Here is an 18,235-nt window from a genome sequence, read left to right on the forward strand (position 1 = left end):
GTGTTGTTCAAACTCAGAACTCAGAACCAATGCAAAAAAGAAAGAAAACAGCAAGTCTGTTTTAACTTTTTATTAAAATGCTTAGAATACAGATTGACTTTCTTTTGTAAAGACTGTTTTGCTCTTCCTGAAATAGGACATATATGCACTCTGATAAAACAGAATGAAAAGTCTCAACTCATAGGAGTTCCCATACAAGGCTCTGATCCTGTGTTTGGAGCTAAGCTCCTCACAGCAGCTTCTCTCAGCTATCTTATTATAAGAATGGTGTTCTATGGGACAAGAAATAGACTAATGCTAACTGACTTTTCAATCCCCTCTTTCTCCAGTGGAATAAACCACTTTCACAAGAGCTGCCCTATGTAGAACCCATAGTTTTCTAGCTTGCAACAAAGTGATTAGGAAAAAATAGGGGAAAAAACAAAAGAAAGAAAACTAACACTGAAGCAATCATACTTCTCATGTCTCTGAACAGAGAAGTATCAGTAACCTTTAACCAGAGGAAATAAAAAGGTATGCAAGTTAACTACCTACCTAGTTCAGTCACGGTTAGCTAGATTTGTTCACTTAAGGCTTTAACACCTTTCCAAATCAATAATTTTGTCTTAATCCCAGCTATGCTTGCTAATAAATGAAATGCATGCATTTCCCAGACATATGTCATTGAGGCTCTGCATTCAGGACCTGGCAGTGAAAAACTATGCTTTCCCAACAGGTCAGTACTAAAGACTAAGAATGAGAAATCCAACTAAAGAATGACACTCTCTCATCCCAGTAATGTTATCCACAGTTTCCCTACCTCACATTAAAAAGGAATCCACTGAATTTAGTTCCATCCTCCACAAATAAGCATCATTACAATTTTCAATTTTGAGGAAACTACCTCTAATCTTTTATTAAAGGAAAAAGGAATAAAGCTATCTTCTCATGTTAAGACCATCTCCTATCTTCTCATCTTTTACTACAAGGGTAGACTATAGATTAAGATCATGAAAATCCAATTTCACACATGGCACTAAGAAAATGGAATGCTATAAAAAATAATCATCATCACCCTAGTGTAGATGCTGAAGCTTTCACACTGGGTGTTCACTGACAATAAATGATGCTGCCTTCAAAGGAACAGTTCTACAGGCAGTTTTTGAGTTAATGTTTTTCCCAACTTATTTCTAAAATGGAGAAAGGCAATTTTATACCCTCCCCTCCCAAATCTGGAAAAGCTACAGATGTTAACTCTTACTTTAAACACCAATGAATGAAACAGATAGCTGATAAAGAGAAAAGATTTAAGAAAAAGAGTTCACGAACAGCCAAATCAAGACTAAATTCTGCAAGTGGAAATTTTATAGCCCACCAAGTACATCTTTCCTAAATTCAAACAAGTACTACAATAACCAATTTTAAGTCCTCAACTCACAGAATTAAGAGCCCTTAAAGCTGTTAACTTTGTCCTCCTATTCACAAAAATTCCCCCTAGAATCTGTGCAAAAAAGTAACTGAGACACACCTGCAGTATGTGACAACATGAGAGATGGTCTCAACTCTTTCATGAGGTGAAAGTCACTTTTTATAACTCAAAATGAAAAAAGAAGGTGCTATAGAGAAATGAAATTTCACAACAGTATAAAAGCAAAGACTGGCTGAAATTTATAACTTTATAAGTAAAAATAATAACAATAACTCCCTCTGTAATTAACCCCTCCACAGTGAACAATCTACTACACATTCTGTGATGAGCTTACCACAGTGGGAACTTGTAACTGCAAGGCCAGGGTTCTGCCCTTTTTTAGTTCTCTGTGCGCAAGGTGATATCACCTACTACAAGGCAGTCATAGAGACATGTGAGCACAGGGGAGCTTCTCTCCCAACCTGCTAACTCAGCAGGAGTTAAGTTCACCCACCTGAGCCTTGGCCTCCAATGTGTATCTGTTCATAAATTTATGAAGTATCTAAATACCACTCATTAGTTTAAAAAAAAAAAAAAAAGAATAGAAAACTCTGGACCAAGTAAATTGTGAACTCAAAAATTAAGAGGGATACCAATTACATTAACAACACTTTCTTTAAAAAATAGAATCACTTTCTTTGAAATCAACCACAGTGGTGAGACGTGTTTTTCTTTTCAGGTGCCCCATGATGGCACACAGTTTAACCCGGCAAATTCTGCCAGTTTCCAAGTCCCGGGATCCTGACCTGCACCAGCACATGGGGCAGCGTTACCTCCCAACAGTGTGGAGAAGAGCACATGTCACCACTGGGTGATGAGAGAGTTGACAAAGACTCTTGGCTTCTCAACGCCAGACTTGGTTGGAGAGCTTTCCTTGTTCTATTAGAAAAGTTCATGAGGAAGCTGTGAATAGGATCAGTCCAGAGAAGTAAAGCTCTATTATTTTCACTGTCCATACATCAGTCAATGTACTGGGAGAGCCAGCGGAAACCCTCGCCGTAGCCTTGCCTCTTGAGCACACTACACATGAACACTTCCATGGGGCGGGCATTCAGCTCCTTCAGGGTCACGTTCCCCTAATGGAGGCAAAACCAAGAAAGACCTGTTAGCATCTTCCTGTTAGTGGAAAAGCTTAAAAGGGTGATTACCACAATCATTCCTTAAAAGCAAATCTAAGTAAGTATTAATTATAGAAATGTGGTCAAGGCCATACAGAAGACTTCCTCAGCGTTTCTTATGTCCAGGATAGAATAAGCAGCACAGTTCTATTCCCAGCCTGCCTCTCTCCCTCTCTCTCTCTCTGAAGAGCAGTTTCTTCGAACACCCAACATTCATCTGGAGAGTTATGGCAGCAAACCAAGAAAAAGCCACTGGGACCCATGGAACCAGCATGCTCTTTGATGGACAAAAGAAGTCTGAGACTGTTTAGAACTGGTAATGGGTGGCATCAAGGAAATTAAGAATTCATGTGTATGGCCGGGAGCGATGGCTCACGCCTGTAACCCTAGCACTCTGGAAGGCTGAGGTGGGAGGATCACTCAAGGTCAGGAGTTCGAAACCAGCCTGAGCAAGAGCGAGACCCTGTCCCTGCTAAAAATAGAAAGAAATTAATTGGCCAACTAAAAACATATAGAAAAAAATTAGCTGGACATGGTGGCGCATGCCTGTAGTCCCAGCTACTTGGGAGGCTGAGGCAGAAGGATCACCTGAGCCCAGGAGACTGAGGTTGCTGTGAGCTAGGCTGACACCACGGCACTCTAGCCAGGGCAACAGAGTGAGACTCTGTCTCAAAAAGAAGAATTCATGTGTAAAAACATTCATGCAAAAGAGGAGAAACTAAATGAACTAAAAGAGAACTATAGAACACAAGGTTTGAGGTTGAAAAACAAAAACGAAGAAAGATATAATAAAAATAAAAAATTTTAAAAAATAAATAAAAGAGAACTAAAACAGATAACTAAAAAGAGGCAAGATTAAGGAACTGTAAAAAAAGTCAGAAAGTTATCATAGATCACAGAACAGGAAGATTTTTAAAAATTAAATATGCCAAAACCTCAAGCTGAAAAGACCAGAATGATTCCTGCTTAATTTTATCTGATCTAGATTGTTCTCTCTCATAAGCCTGCTTTTCTACAACAGAGTCCTCCCTCTAACTGAAGACAGCATAACCTCATCTGAAAGATGACTTTTATTCCTGATTTTATCACTAAACTTGCTCTTAGACCTGAACAAACCACTCTGTTTCCTCACCTGCAAAATGGGAATAATACTCCTACCTCTCTCAGTAGCAGCACTGAGGAAAATCAAGTGCTTTGATTTCAGTGCTTGGAAAGTGATATAAATGATTATTCTTCTTCATAACCTAAAATCTCCAGTCCAAAAAAAAAAAAAACCCTCATTTCTGGTTAACAAGGGCTCTTTCAAAAGAGATTTCTCAGAATCAGATTTGAAAGACAATTAGAAAATTCTTAAAGGAGTAAGTTTGCCTTTTGTACCATTTTCTTCTGCCTCAAATACCTAAGGAATGAATCCAATTAGAAAATGGTTAAAGATAGAATATGCTCCTGCCTTCAGCAAGCTTACAAAATACCCAGAGTAAAACAAATCCTAAGCCTGTTTAAACTTTTGAAAGAAAATGAGAATCTAGACAGCAAAATATCAAGTTTTAAAAGCTGTGAATGTCCCCTGAAGATTTTTCTCTTACCTTTCCTGTGGTCTGTCCATAAAGCCCAAATATCTCACGGAGTTTTTCTTCACTGATTGCATCTGTTCTGTCAATTTTGTTACCCAAGATAAGGATTGGCACATTGGATATTGTTTCATCAGTCATTAAAGCCTAAAGACACGATAAAAAAATAAGAGTCAAGTGAGGAATCTATAAAAGCCCACCAGATAATGAACTTTGTCTTCCACTATCCTTATAAGGCATTAAATGTAAAGTAAAAATCTGATCTTTATATCTGAGTGATTAAAGGTTCATCTTGACATTATATAACACTCTTGACAATGGATAAAAGTCCCTTAAGTGCCTCAAAATAACTAAAACTTAAGGCTATTTGCAAGGCAGTTGAACTGCCCAACCTTAACTTTTGAGCTAATTCACTCACTCACAAACTACCCTAAGGATATCCATTGAGCACAGTTCTAAAAAATGAAAGCTCTGGCCACAGAGTCTCAAAGATGACTACAAGGAAGTCCTCAGGTATTCACTGAGTGCCCAATGTGTGCAAAGAACTATCTCAGGCACTGAGAAGGGTACAAAAGGAAGGGTAAGATACACCCCTGTCCTCAAGAAATCCTTTGTCTATGTTCATATTTATGTTAACAAAGCTAAATTAAGAACACAACATAGTGAATTATTCAGTGTCACAATGAATGGCAACAGAATATTAATATTAAACCAAGTTCAGGAAAATAAAATGGCAATTTTGGGCTTGAGAAAAGTCTTAGCAAAGATCCAGAACCTAAAAAGGGAGGGCAGCATTTAGGAGAAAAGGAAAAAGAAAATCATAAGCAGCTTTGCAGTAAGATAAGAATTCAGGAAGCCACACGAGTATTGTGTGGCTAGATTAAAGCATTTATATTGATGAGCAGTGACAAAGTAAATGGGATGGGAAAGGATGACCCACATTAAAGTATCAGTCTGAGGGGCTAGCTGCAATAGATCATATAGAGCACAAATCCAGAAGTTAGTGAATAAAATCTATACTTGCAGTATAATGAATTCCAAGAGTATCTGTGGTGCTCATATAAGAGATGATGTTAGATTCTAAGGTAGAGCATTCAATGAGTAGTGCAGGAGGCTTTTTAAAGAAAGAAGTAAAGAGACCAGTGTCTAAATGATAATGAAGACAAAGAATCAAAGCTGGCACAGAACTCAAGCCTGGGCATCTAATTCTCACTTTCAAAAGAAGGGCTAGGAAGGAAAGCAGAGTTGAAGGGATAAAAGGAGAATGTGCTTTGACCATATTGGTCCCTACCATGTTCATAGACTGGTGAGAGAGATCTGTAAGAAAATAACTAAAGACAATAGACATTGATAAGGTGGAATGTCTAATGCAGTCTGAGAGGTCAGGAAAGCCTTCCTAGAAGTGATAACATCTCAACTCTGAGGTCTCTAAAAGACATTTTAAAAATTACCAGCAAGCGGTTGAGGATGGGTATAGGTGAGAAAGCCAGGCAGGAATAGCTACTTGTGCATATTCAAGGAAGTACAAGTTGTTTTCTTTGTTTGGAATATAGGTCAAGCTAGACAGTAGAAAGAAAGGAAGCTACAGAAATAAACAAAGGGAGGATCATGGAAGATCTTATGTGATATGCAAATGATTTGTAGATTTTATTCTGAAAATGATAAGAGAACTATCAAAGGATATTAAGTAGGGCGATGACAAATCTGAGAAAGTTCTTTACAGCACTCAATGCATATCAGGATTATGGTGGAATCTACAATAATTCATTAGTTTCTGGACTATATGTCCAGATAGGTGGTAGGAGAAGATGAATAGTTCCATTATAGGAAAACAGAATCAATACATGGAGCTATCTAATAGGCGGTATCATGTATGAGGCTGGAGCTCAGGAAGGGTCTAGATGAGAGAAATCCATTTGAGAGTTATTGATAGGTAGGTGCCAGATAAAGGAATGAGAGTAAATGAGACCAGATTGGGAGAAAATATGGACCCTGATTAACATCAACATTTAAGGACTAAGCAGAGGAACAAGTGCATGTAAAAAGACTGAGAAGTATCAGCCAGAGAGATAGCACTAAAATTAAGAGTATAAAAAGGGAGTTTAGGCCGGGCACGGTGGCTCACGCCTGTAATCCTAGCTTTCTGGGAGGCCGAGGCGGGCGGATTACTCAAGGTCAGGAGTTCGAAACTAGCCTGAACAAGAGCAAGACCCCATCTCTACTATAAATAGAAAGAAATTAATTGGCCAACTAATATATATAGAAAAAATTAGCCGGGCATGGTGGCGCATGCCTGTAGTCCCAGCTACTCGGGAGGCTGAGGCAGCAGGATTGCTTGAGCCCAGGAGTTTGAGGTTGCTGTGAGCTAGGCTGATGCCACGGCACTCACTCTAGCCTAGGCAACAAAGTGAGACTCTGTCTCAAAAAAAAAAAAAAGAAAATAAAAAATAAATAAATAAATAAATAAATAAATAAATAAATAAATAAATAAATAAATAAATAAATAAATAAGGGAGTTTAAAGAGAGAAAGAATGGCCAGTGCCAAGAGATCAAGTAAGATAAGGACTACCTGGCAGGCAATTCTACATTAGATTAAAACTATAGATGTGAGAAACACACAAACAACTCTGAGACTCTGGTTCAAATTGCCACGAACCAGAATACAGGGAGGCAGTGACAAATCAAACAGAAAGAAGACATATACGGTGAAGGAGTAGGGGTAACAAAGGTAGTATTACAGAAACCATCAAGTCAAGAAAATGCAATGTTGACAAAGGGGAAAACTTGAAGTGATATTATCAAAGAATGAATGTGATCAAAACCGAAGACTGAGAACAGACTGTGAAGGTCTGGCAAGTCATTCAGCGGGAGCATGGGTAGGCACAACCTGAGAATGCAGATTCAGAAATGTAAAGAACGATATGGGGAAGAGGTAGCTGATGAGAAATTACTTAATGGGTACAGTGTATACTACTCAGGTGAGGGAGAGCCTAAAGCCCCGAATTGACCACTACACAATCTACACATGTAACAAAATTGTACTGGTACCCCATAAATTTATACAAATTTTAAAAATATAAAGAATTCTACTATCTTTTAGTGTTTCACTACTAGTCATAAAGAGTATAAATAGTACGCCAACACTACTTATACAGAGTGATTATACATGATATATGAAAGGGAACACCATTTATTACTCTGGGACAACAGGCATAAATGAGGAATTTCCTAAGCAAACTAGGCCATACCATTACCCTATGATATAAATAACAAAGTTATTCAATTTCAAGCTTTATTTTCTCAGGACACTGAAAATCAAGGTCTTAGATTTTAAAATATATTCTTCCTACAAGTAGGATTTTTCACCAAATATTAAATATGATTAAGTACTGGCACTATTGAGCTGTATTCCTTAAAACAAATAGAGGCCAAAAAAGGGGAAAATATATAAACATACATTAAGCTCAACTTTGGATTCCATGAGGCGAGAATGATCAGCACAGTCCACCAGAAAGACAATCCCATTAATTGCTGGGAGATAATTTTTCCAAACTCGTCGAGCTAAAAGACAAATAAATGTGTAGTTGTACTAATTAAAATATATATATTTTAAAAATGAATACCCTAATGCTCAAATTTTGGCCAGGTTTCAATAAGATTAGACTCCCCAAAGATTTCTCAGAGTCCTGGCCAGCAATAATTAAGTAAGAACAGAGGATGCAAACTGATGATCCATGAGCTGAATATGATTTTTGTAAATCTGAAAATCAGAGTTTCTGCCTTCCTTGAAAAATTGCAACATTTGGCAATCCTATATCTGCTTACACACATGCCAATAATCAGCTGAAAATGAACTGTGGCTGCCCATTTGGATGATGTCTGAGCTCTTCAGTTTGCCAAAATTTCTACTACTCTCCGCTTGCTGTCTTACACCCAATTTTACTCACTTAAATGAACTGGCTTGCCCCTGGAGCAATTTTAGTTTGCAACCTCTGAGTTAAAACATCAGGATACAATTACTTATCCATATTACTTTAGTCCCAAGTTAGTTTCTAACCAACGAGTGTGTGGGTGTGCTGATACACATTTTGGCACAGCCCTCAGGGGGAACTAGGCCTGAGGAGTGGTTGAAGTCTCCAGGCCAGCTGCCTCAGCCTCCCATATTTGTCCCAGCATACCTTATGTTACTTTTATTTGTGACATAAAGTGGTAAAAGTTGGGAAGCAGTGCCTTAATTGTATTATAATTTCTAAGTCGTTCATTTCTAGCCCTGGCAATGTGATAAATAAGAAAGCAGGCCGGGCGCTGTGGCTCACGCCTGTAATCCTAGCTCTTGGGAGGCCGAGGCGGGCAGATTGCTCAAGGTCAGGAGTTCAAAACCAGCCTGAGCAAGAGCGAGACCCCGTCTCTACTATAAAATAGAAAGAAATTAATTGGCCAACTGATATATATAAAAAAAATTAGCCGGGCATGGTGGCGCATGCCTGTAGTCCCAGCTACTCGGGAGGCTGAGGCAGGAGGATCGCTTGAGCCCAGGAGTTTGAGGTTGCTGTGAGCTAGGCTGACGCCACGGCACTCACTCTAGCCTGGACAACAAAGTGAGACTCTGTCTCAAAAAAAAAAAAAAAAGAAAGCAACTCTTCATCAGTTAATGATGGTTACCTCTGGAGTGGAATTGGGATGGAGAGCTGGGGGAGCTTTCACTTTCCATATTTCTGTATGATTGAGTTTGATACACTGAACCTTTACTGTTTCATAAGTTAAAATTTTTAAAGGTATACAAATAAAAAAAGGAAACCTCCAGATGTACAGTATTTTAGTAACTTCTGTAAAACGGTGGCTGGGTTATTAGTATGTTTGTTAAGTAAATTTTCCTCAGTCAAACAAAGCCAAACAATATACACAGCAAGATATTTCCCTTCTTTAACAAAACCTGAAAGCTAAATTTATCACACTAAATAATCTACAACTCCCAGTTTCAGGTATCTAAAACCATCTGGTGTCTACTCCTTCTGCATTTTCCAGATGGTCTTGGTTCAGTCTTATCTCACTCTGAATTTAAATGTCTAAGTAGTTACAAATCCTTTTGTGGAAGAAGCAGAAAAGATACCATATACTCATTCCTACCCAAATGAAAATAATATAAGCTCCTTATAGGAAAAAAGCAAACAAATAATTTATAATCAGTCCATCAAAACACACCCCCTGTTAATGTTTTGGTACATTTTCTTCCAATCTTTTTTCTTTATAGGTATCTTAAATGATTATGACCACACTACATTTCAGGATATAAATATTAAGTGAATAAAATAACTGTAATTATATGTTAATGAAATAAACTATAAAATTATTAGGCTGAACCATTAGAAATGACCAATATTCTATTTACTTTCTTTTTCTTGAAATAGGGACTTGCTCTGTCACCCTGGCTGGAGTACAGTGGCATCATCATAGCTCACTGCAATCTCAAACTCCTAGGCTCAAGTGATCGTCCTGCCTCAGCCTCCCAAGCAGTCCTGTGTAGCTGGGACTAAAGGCCCGTGCTATTACACCTGGCTAATTTTTATATTTTTTGTAGAAACAGGGTGTCCCTATGTTGCCCAGGCTAGTCTTGAACTCCTAGACTCAAGTGATCCTCCCACCAGGACCTCCCAAAGTGCTAGGGTTATAGGCATGAGCTACCACATCTGCCCCCCCCCCCTTTTTTTAAGAGGCAGGGTCTCTGTCAGCCAGGCTGGAGTACAGTGGTGCAATCATAGCCCACTGCAGCCTCAAACTCCTGGGGTCAAGCAATCCTCCCACCTTAGCCTCCCAAAGTGCTGGGATTATAGGCATGAGGCACCATGCCTGGCTATTACTCTTAGTTGTCTACTAATTATAAACATGGATATTATACTGAGTTATTTAACTATATATATATATATTTTTTAACTATATTAGATTCAACCTAATATATTTTTTCAAAAGGAGACTTCTCAACTCAATTTGATAACAAATGAGCAAATCTGACAGTATCTATAGTTTCTTTTCCCTATCTTCCCAGAATATTTATTCCTACACCTTAAATGTTTTACTTCTGCATCTAGAGTCTTGCCAAATGTAAATGAAGTGTCCATTAGATAAAGATGCCCATTTTGTATGTCCTTAAAACACATGCAAGACACCTGATAGGAATCTGGGAACAAAACAGACATAACCTAAGTAAGGCAAAAAACACTTATGAGGAAAGCAAAAAGGTAGAAGAAACTGTTCTACCAACTGTCCCAAATGGGTAGAGTATATAAAATATCAACTTAGATCAGAGTGGTCACATGTAGACACTGTATTATTTTTGCAACTTTTGACAAGTTTGAAATTACTTACAAATATTCAGTTGATTTCCTACATACTTATACTCCATTGAATAAAAAGTACAAAAGGGGCTTGATAACTAAATATGATATGTGATACTGTGCTGGGCCTGTTCAAGAGGGAAAAATTGCTATAAAAGAGATTAGTGAGACAACCGGCCCCCAAAAAGAGAATATACACTATAAAGTAAATAAAAATAAAACGTCCTGGATAACTATTATGATTATACAAGGGAATATTCTTTGTTCTTAGGAAACAGACACTAAAGTGTTAAGGGGTTAAAGGGGCATGATATAATCACAAATGGTTCAGAAAAAGTAAACATTAATATGTATTATAGAGAGAAGGAGACTAACAAATCTGGGCAAAATGTATATGTGAGTGGAGTTCCCTGTATTATTCATGCAATTTTTGAGAAGTTTGAAATTACTTAAAAATATTAAGTGAATAAAACAACTTCACTGAAGTATTATAAGACCTCATTCCTAAAAACAATTAATTTAAAAGGTAAAAATAACACACTGCTTTTTTAAAAAAGGGAGGCGGGGCGCACACAAAAGGAACCACAAGTCAATACCATGCTTCCACTGAGTCGTCTCTTACCTTGCTCATGCCCACCAAGATCAAAAGTTGTAAAAGTCATTCCAGCAATTGTCAGCTCTTCTGATGCTGAAAAAGTGTTTAAAAAAAATAAATAAATTTCTCAATCCAACAAGGCCCAAATACCAGTACCATAAGCTAATAACAATGCAAAATTTAATGAAGCTTTCACCTTGTAAAGGATACAAAAAGCCAGGCGTGACAACACACGCCTGCAGTCCTAGCTACTAAGAAGGCTGAGGCAGGAGGATCGCTTGAGCCCAGGAGTTTGAGACCAGCTTGGGCAATAGTGACACTCCGTCTCAAGAAAAATAGAAAAGAATACAGGGGTGAAAATGCCCTTAAACTATTCTAAAAGCCAAAAGTTTTTCTCCAAGGTGTTTTTCTCTTTCTTGGAAGTAGATATCGGAGATGTGTCCTATTACAGGACCAGTGACAAAACATGACGACAAAGTTCCAAAGGTTCAGACCTATAAGTTATGTGACCTGAGTGTGTCCTATACAGAACTTTTTCAACTGAGTTGGCTTTTGGGACTTCAGTTAACACAAGAACTAAATCAGCTAGGGATTCATCCTCGAAGCCTGACAATGGTCTTCAAAGATCAAACGGTCACCTGGTATTTTCAAACCTACTCGGATGCAGTGTTGGAACGTGTTGGCCCAATCTGTCATCTTTGAGCATGTGAAGAAGAGTGGTTTTGCCTGCATTGTCCAAACCCAAGAATACAAGTTTTCCAGATTTCTTGTAGAGTCCTAAAAGAAAAAAATTGTTAACATAAATTTGCTCTCTACATACCAAACGCTGTTTGTATAAATTGCTGAAGGAAATGCAGAAAGTTTGAAACCTATTATATTTCAAGGAAATGGCTTTACCTAGGAACTGGAGCACACTGCTGAAGCCATTGTAGATCCACTCGAAGATGAAAGACATTATTAATGCTTACTACCTGTATAAAATATGAAAGTAGCAAACATTAGCTTTCTGAATGCCAGTATAGTTCTAGAGAAGTTACCTCTTATTCCCCTGACCCCAATGGCACATTTACAGTCCCATGTTTTCAGGCATTAGAAAGCAAAATAAGGAAGATAAACTCCTTCCATCTTGAAACTTACAGATTTTGCAACCTGCAGGGAAGCCTCTAGAATCCTTCTATCTGTACAAACTCCTGGTTTCCTAATAGTTTTCAATCTATAATACTCAGAGACCAATCAGCCTTGAACTTACTGAGAAAGGTCACATTGGTTTTAATATTTATTCTGTACCTTTAAGGTTTAGCATAACAGAAAAGAAAAAAAAAGTTAAACCAGCTAGTCGGAGATAAAGTGAATTAATGTTTCCAATGTCATCTATTGATTTGGGCATCAAAGATACCCAGATTTTCTGTCTTTTAGATAATGGAATACAAGGGTATTTTCAGGTAGACAAAACAGCCTTCTATTGGAAGAAGATGTCATCTATAACTTTCATAACAAGAGAAGAGAAGTCAATGCCTGGCTTCAAAGCTTCAAAGGATAAGTTGACTCTCTTGTTAGGGGCTCATGCAGCTGGTGACTTTAAATTGAAGCAAATGCTTACTGACCATTTCAAAAATGCTAAGGCCTTTAAGAATTATGCTGAATCTACTCTTCCTACAGCCTATCTGTTTACGGCACAGTTTACTAAATATTTCAAGCCCACTTTTGAGACCTACTGCTCAGAAAAAAATTCCTTTCAAAATATAACTGCTCATTGACAATGTACTCACTCACCCAAGAGTTTTGATGCCAATGTACAAAGAGATGAATATTGTTTTCATGCTTGCCAACAAAAACATCTATTCTCCAGTCCATGGATCAAGGAGTCATTTTGACTTTCAAGTCTAATTATTTAAGAAATACATTTTGTAAGGCTATGACTGCCATAGACAGTGATTCCTCTGATGGATCTGGACAAAGCAAATGGAAACCTGTGGAAAGGATTCACCACTCTAGACACCATTAAGAACACTTGTGATTCATGTGAGGAGTCAAAATATCAACATTAACAGGAGTTTGAAAGAAGTTGATTCCAACCCTTGTGGATTACTTTAAGGGGTTCAAGACTCCAGAGGAGGAAGTAACTGCAGATGTGGTGGAAACAGCAAGAGAACTAAAATTAGAAGTGGAGCCTAAACAGGCAAGGTGGCTCACACCTATAATCCCAGCACTTTGGGAGGTTGAGGTGGGAGGATCACTTAAGGCAAGGAGTCTGAGACCAACCTGGGCAAAATAAGGAGACCCCATCTCTACAAAAAACACAAACATTAGCCAGGCATGGTGGCATCGCCTGTAGTCCCAGCTACTCAGGAGGCTGAGGCAGGAGGATCCCTTAAGCCCAGGAATTCGAGGATACAGTGAACTATGATGGTGCCACTGTACTCTAGCCTGGGCAATAGAGATCCTGTCCCTAAAAAATAAATAAGTACGTACATACATAAGAGGAGCCTGAAGACATGACTGAATTGCTGCACTCTCACAATAAAACTTGAACAGATGAGGAGTTGCTTCTTATGAATGACCAAAAAGGACAGGAGCGGTAACTCACACCTGTAATCCCAGCACTCTAAGAAGCTAAGGCATGAGGAATGCTTGAGGCCAGGAGTTCAAGATCGGTCTGGGCAACATAGCAAGATCCCATCTCTATAAAAAAATCTCTAAGAATTAGCCAGACACAGTGGCATACCCCTATAGTTCCATCTACTTGGGAGGCTGAGGTGGCAGGATTGCTTGAGCCCTGGAGTTCAAGGCTGCAATGAGCTATGATCATTGTACCAATGCACTCCAACCTGGATGACAGAGCAAGATCCTATCTTTTAAAAAAAAGAATAAATGAGCAAAGAAAATAGATTCTTTTTTTTACTGCCACTCTGATCCAAGTCCCAGAAAATGGTTTCTTGAGATGGAAATCTAATCTCCTGATGAAGATGATGTGAATACTGTTGAAATGACAACAAAGGATTTCTAATATTACATAAACTTAGCTGACAAAGCAGAGGCAGGTCTTGATTTTGAAACAAATTCTAACATGGGTAAAATGCTACCAAACAACATCACATGCTACAGAGAAATCTTTTGTGAAAGGAAGAGTCAATTGATATGGCAAACTTCATTGTCTTATTTTAATAAATGGCCATAATCATTCCAACCTTCAGCAATCAACACCCTCAGTCAGTAGCCATAAACATGAAGGCAAGACCCTCCACCAGCAAAAACATTATGATTTGCTGAAGGCTCAGACGATTATTAGCAATTTTTAGCAAAAAAAGTATTTTTTAATTAAGGTATGTACATTGTTTTTTAGACATAAGGCTATTGCACACTTAATAAACATAAAAGTATAAACATAACTTTTATATTTGTTGACAATCCAAAGTAGTTGTGTGACTCACTTTATTTTGATACTTGCTTTATTGCGGTGGTCTGGAACCAAACTTGCAATATCTCTGAGGTATGCCTGTACTTTCTTCTGCCACTGTGGGACTCACTCCTCTACTAGGCAGCTGCTCATTCACATTCCCGAGATACACCACTGCTGTCTACCAGTTAGCAACAGCTCTAGGAAATCAGTCTCATCAATAATGTGGATCAATCTCATCAAGAGTCTGGATCAAAATGCCATACAGATGAACTACGTAGAAAATAAGATTGAAAAGCATATTGACCTAAACGAAAAGCATATTTACCTATCCTTGCAAACAGCTCTAAAATCCAAAGTCCCCCAAAATCCTATTGGCTGGCACAATTTGCCCTGTTCCATTTACCAATGCTATCTCTTTTAAACAATATTTGTTTCACCTCTCTTGTGTGTCTCTACTTATAAAGAGACAACATCATTATTTTAGAGAAACAGGAAGGGATAAGAAGAGAATCTTTTCATAATGTGAATAATCAAGCTCCAACCTGCTTTACAAATATGAATTTTCTATAAAAAAGAATACCTGTTCAGGATATAGCAGCAGATTCCTAAGCAAGTACATATCTTAATTAGTACTGATATTAAACATCATTTCTTCTGTTGTTTCCCAAAGACCTAGACAAAACTAACCATGATCCAAACCAACTAAAAGGTCTACATACATTGATAATAAGCAAAAGGAACTCTGAGTGAAGTTAAGAGGGGAGGATCTAGAGACCTTGGTAGGTCTTAAGGATTCTCAGTCAGCATTTCCTGGTCATGCTGAATTTTTGCCTTGATATCTCAGATTTTAGTGCAGAAAAAGGGAAGATCTCCACTTTTACTTCTCTCAATCAGCAAGAACATCTGAACACAAGGGTTTATACCAGATGTGACCAACTGCAATCAAACAAGACTTTCAGGAACAGTAACCTATAAAAGGGTTACTTACAAAAATCCACCTATCTTCATTCAAAGAATGCTTGATGAAGAGTAAACTAAAAAATAGAGACAGTATATTTTTTGGTTTTCATCTAATTACTGGGTTTTTAACAGGCCTATGGCCTGACCTATAAATTTAGGGCCTGATTAGTGCTTACTTTTCATGACTCTTACCATAGAAAGCCCAGTAAGGCTTGGGAGTTTGGATGGAAGTACAGACTAAACTTTTACAAAAAGATACTAAATGAGGTTTTTGTGGTGGTGGTTTGTTTTTTGCCCTTTTCAGTAACATTCAAATACATTTTGGCAGAAAGACCACATTGAACACGTTAAATAACAGTTTTGTCTGGAAACTTAACCTGTACTTTAAATAGTTCTATAACTTAAACATACTTACAAAGTTCCATACTTAAGCTCCCATTTACTATAGTTAAGTAAAAGAACAATGCACCTTTCCCCTGCACCTCCCCCAAACCAGACATCCTTCCCTCCTTTTCTCAATCTACCACTTGGAGAAGTGCAGCTCACCTTTACAGAGCACCCCTCATTAGGGTCACTCCCACTCTCATCACTCTCTACAACCCAATATGTCTATATACATTCCTACTACACTGGTTTGCAGATACTTGATAGACTCTTTTTAAAAATTTTACATCACTTTAAAAGAATTCCCAATTAGGTGAATTCTGCAAACGTGACAAAGGGAAAACCCCAAACTAACAAATTTTTCATGGCAATAGAACTACTTTAACTTTCCAATTTATTTTCCCATGACATCCCTGTTTTAAAAGCCATACAATTCATCCCTCCAAAATGGTCTATGGGGAGCAATTGAAGAAATTTTTCAGGTATGTTAAAAAATAATAATAATAACCCTTACTAAACCCAAAGAGCTGGGTTGTACTACTACCCAAAGTTAAAGAAATGGCCTTGATGGCTTCTCTCTCCTTGAGATCTTAATATCAACTAATCAGTATTGTTACAATTTATACAGTACCTACACATACATCTCATTTCATCCTCACACCAACTCTACCAGGCAGGGATCATTTAGCCTCATTTAACAAGATGAAGGAAGATGCTGACACTCCTAGGTTAGCTGTCTTGCCCAAGATTGCTCAGCTGAAAAACTAACAGTGCCAGGACTTAAACCCTCAGGTTTTAACACCAAAGTCTACGCTCTTCTGTTAAAAGCATACAAAACTCAACTCCAAATCACAAAATTGATTAAAAAATATAAAACTTCCTTAACCCACTGACTACACAGATGATAATCTTTCGAAGTTTTCTTCCTTATAATTCATCGCACCTTTTGGATGGTATTTTAATAACTAGCATTGTATTTACTTTCTATTCTTGATTCACTCTACCACCTTAAAGCAAGTTAGAAAACTCTAAAATTTAAGGGTTGTAAGCTATCAATAAAAACACCACTAATGTACCCAAAAATGAAACTTTGCACATTTCAGGACTGATTCAAACAAATAGAAAAGAAGAGCACCAAACTGACCATCAGCCAATTAAAAATTTACATATTACTTCTTATACGTACTCATAGCAACTTTAAAACACCATTCCATACAGATATGGGTACCAGGCAGCTGGTACCCTTAGCTGGTATCCTTAGCTGCGGGGTAAATGTCAAAGGTCAGCCCAATAGCAAATATCTCTCACTCCCCTTTCGCAATCAAAGCAGATGGACTCAGGATAAGGGGGGAAAAAAGAGCAAAGAAGAATACTAACAGAGACAATTTAGTGCCGAGCATCACAAATGTGCCCCCAACCCCTCGGCTAGAAACGTGAAAACACTAATTTAATTCAAATGCACATGGGGAATTTTTCCATGCACAGACAAGGAAAGTCAGGTGGAAGGAGAAAATTCGGGGTTTGACCCAGGACAGGAGATGATATCCGAGAGCTGAAGTGGGGGGGAGCCCTGGACTAGGAGCCCGTACACCTGGTTCCAGTGCTCACACTTGCCAGCTGCGGGGCCTTGGCGAGCCTCAGTCCCTGGGCCTGTAAAATAAGGATAATCAAGGGCTTCGACCCGAAGGCTGAGAGGCTCATACAAGACAGAGGACGTGAAGCCCTTTCGTAAATCGGAGCGCAAAGTACAGACAAGAAAACTGCTATCCGGCTCAGCAACAGCAAGACCCCCAAGCGGAACGCAGGTGGACCCTATACCCCAGAGGCCAGCAGGGTATGGAGGAGACCGGGCCGAGTCGGCCCGTCCCCGCCCAGAACCAGCCCGGCGGCCCCACAGAACCGCCTGCGTGTCACTTCCCTCCCCAACCCCGCCAGGGCGGCCTCCGCCCCGACTGCCCCACCGTCCGCCCCAGCCCCTCTGGCCCTGGCTCCCTCCCCTGACGCTGCCCCCTAACTCACGGCCCGAGGGGCTCCTCCGGCGGCGGGCAGCTAAGACCCTCCCTCACGGCACACAGACCAGCAGCACCGGGAGCGCCAGCTACTCGCCGGATGTACGTCACGCCTCCTCCCCCGAGACTTCCGGGCGCGTGCTTGCCCCTCCCCGCCCCTTCGTAACGTCACGCCGCTCTGCCTGGTGCCACCCTACCAGCGACTCGAGCTGCAGAGAGGCGGGCATAGGGCGTGACGAAGCGCGCCCGGGGGCGGGCCCTGCTTGGCCCCGCCCACTCCTGGAGGGGGAGCAGGCCGCGCGAGACGTGGCAGTGCCGGGGCCTAGCGGGCGGGGCGGGGGCCTGGCGTGCCGTGGCTGCCTCGGGCTTTCGGCTCGTGGCGTCGCCTTTCCTGCGTCCCCTAGGCGCGCCGCGAAAG

General features: G+C 39.5%; 1 protein-coding gene across 4 annotated transcripts; it reads right to left on the reverse strand.

Annotated features, from left to right (window-relative positions):
* Positions 1 to 55: 55 nt before the first annotated feature.
* Positions 56 to 17,951, reverse strand: SAR1A (secretion associated Ras related GTPase 1A). 4 transcript variants are annotated; one of them, XM_012762624.3, is made up of 8 exons: positions 17,828 to 17,942; positions 14,496 to 14,734; positions 11,962 to 12,035; positions 11,722 to 11,841; positions 11,092 to 11,157; positions 7,595 to 7,698; positions 4,152 to 4,283; positions 56 to 2,523 (listed from the first exon to the last, which is right to left on the reverse strand). In XM_012762624.3, exons 3-8 carry the CDS (start codon positions 12,017 to 12,019, stop codon positions 2,407 to 2,409), a joined length of 597 nt encoding a protein of 198 aa, XP_012618078.1. In that variant the 5' UTR covers positions 12,020 to 12,035; positions 14,496 to 14,734; positions 17,828 to 17,942; the 3' UTR covers positions 56 to 2,406. The 4 variants fall into 4 exon arrangements, with proteins under 4 accessions (XP_012618078.1, XP_012618077.1, XP_012618079.1 ...); XM_012762623.3 differs by lacking the exon at positions 14,496 to 14,734 and having other exon boundaries at positions 17,828 to 17,951; XM_012762625.2 differs by lacking the exons at positions 14,496 to 14,734; positions 17,828 to 17,942 and adding an exon at positions 12,838 to 12,947.
* Between the last annotated feature and the right edge of the window lie 284 nt (positions 17,952 to 18,235).

This window comes from Microcebus murinus, chromosome 14 (assembly GCF_040939455.1).
Source record: "Microcebus murinus isolate Inina chromosome 14, M.murinus_Inina_mat1.0, whole genome shotgun sequence".
Classification (NCBI taxonomy): Eukaryota; Metazoa; Chordata; class Mammalia; order Primates; family Cheirogaleidae; genus Microcebus; species Microcebus murinus.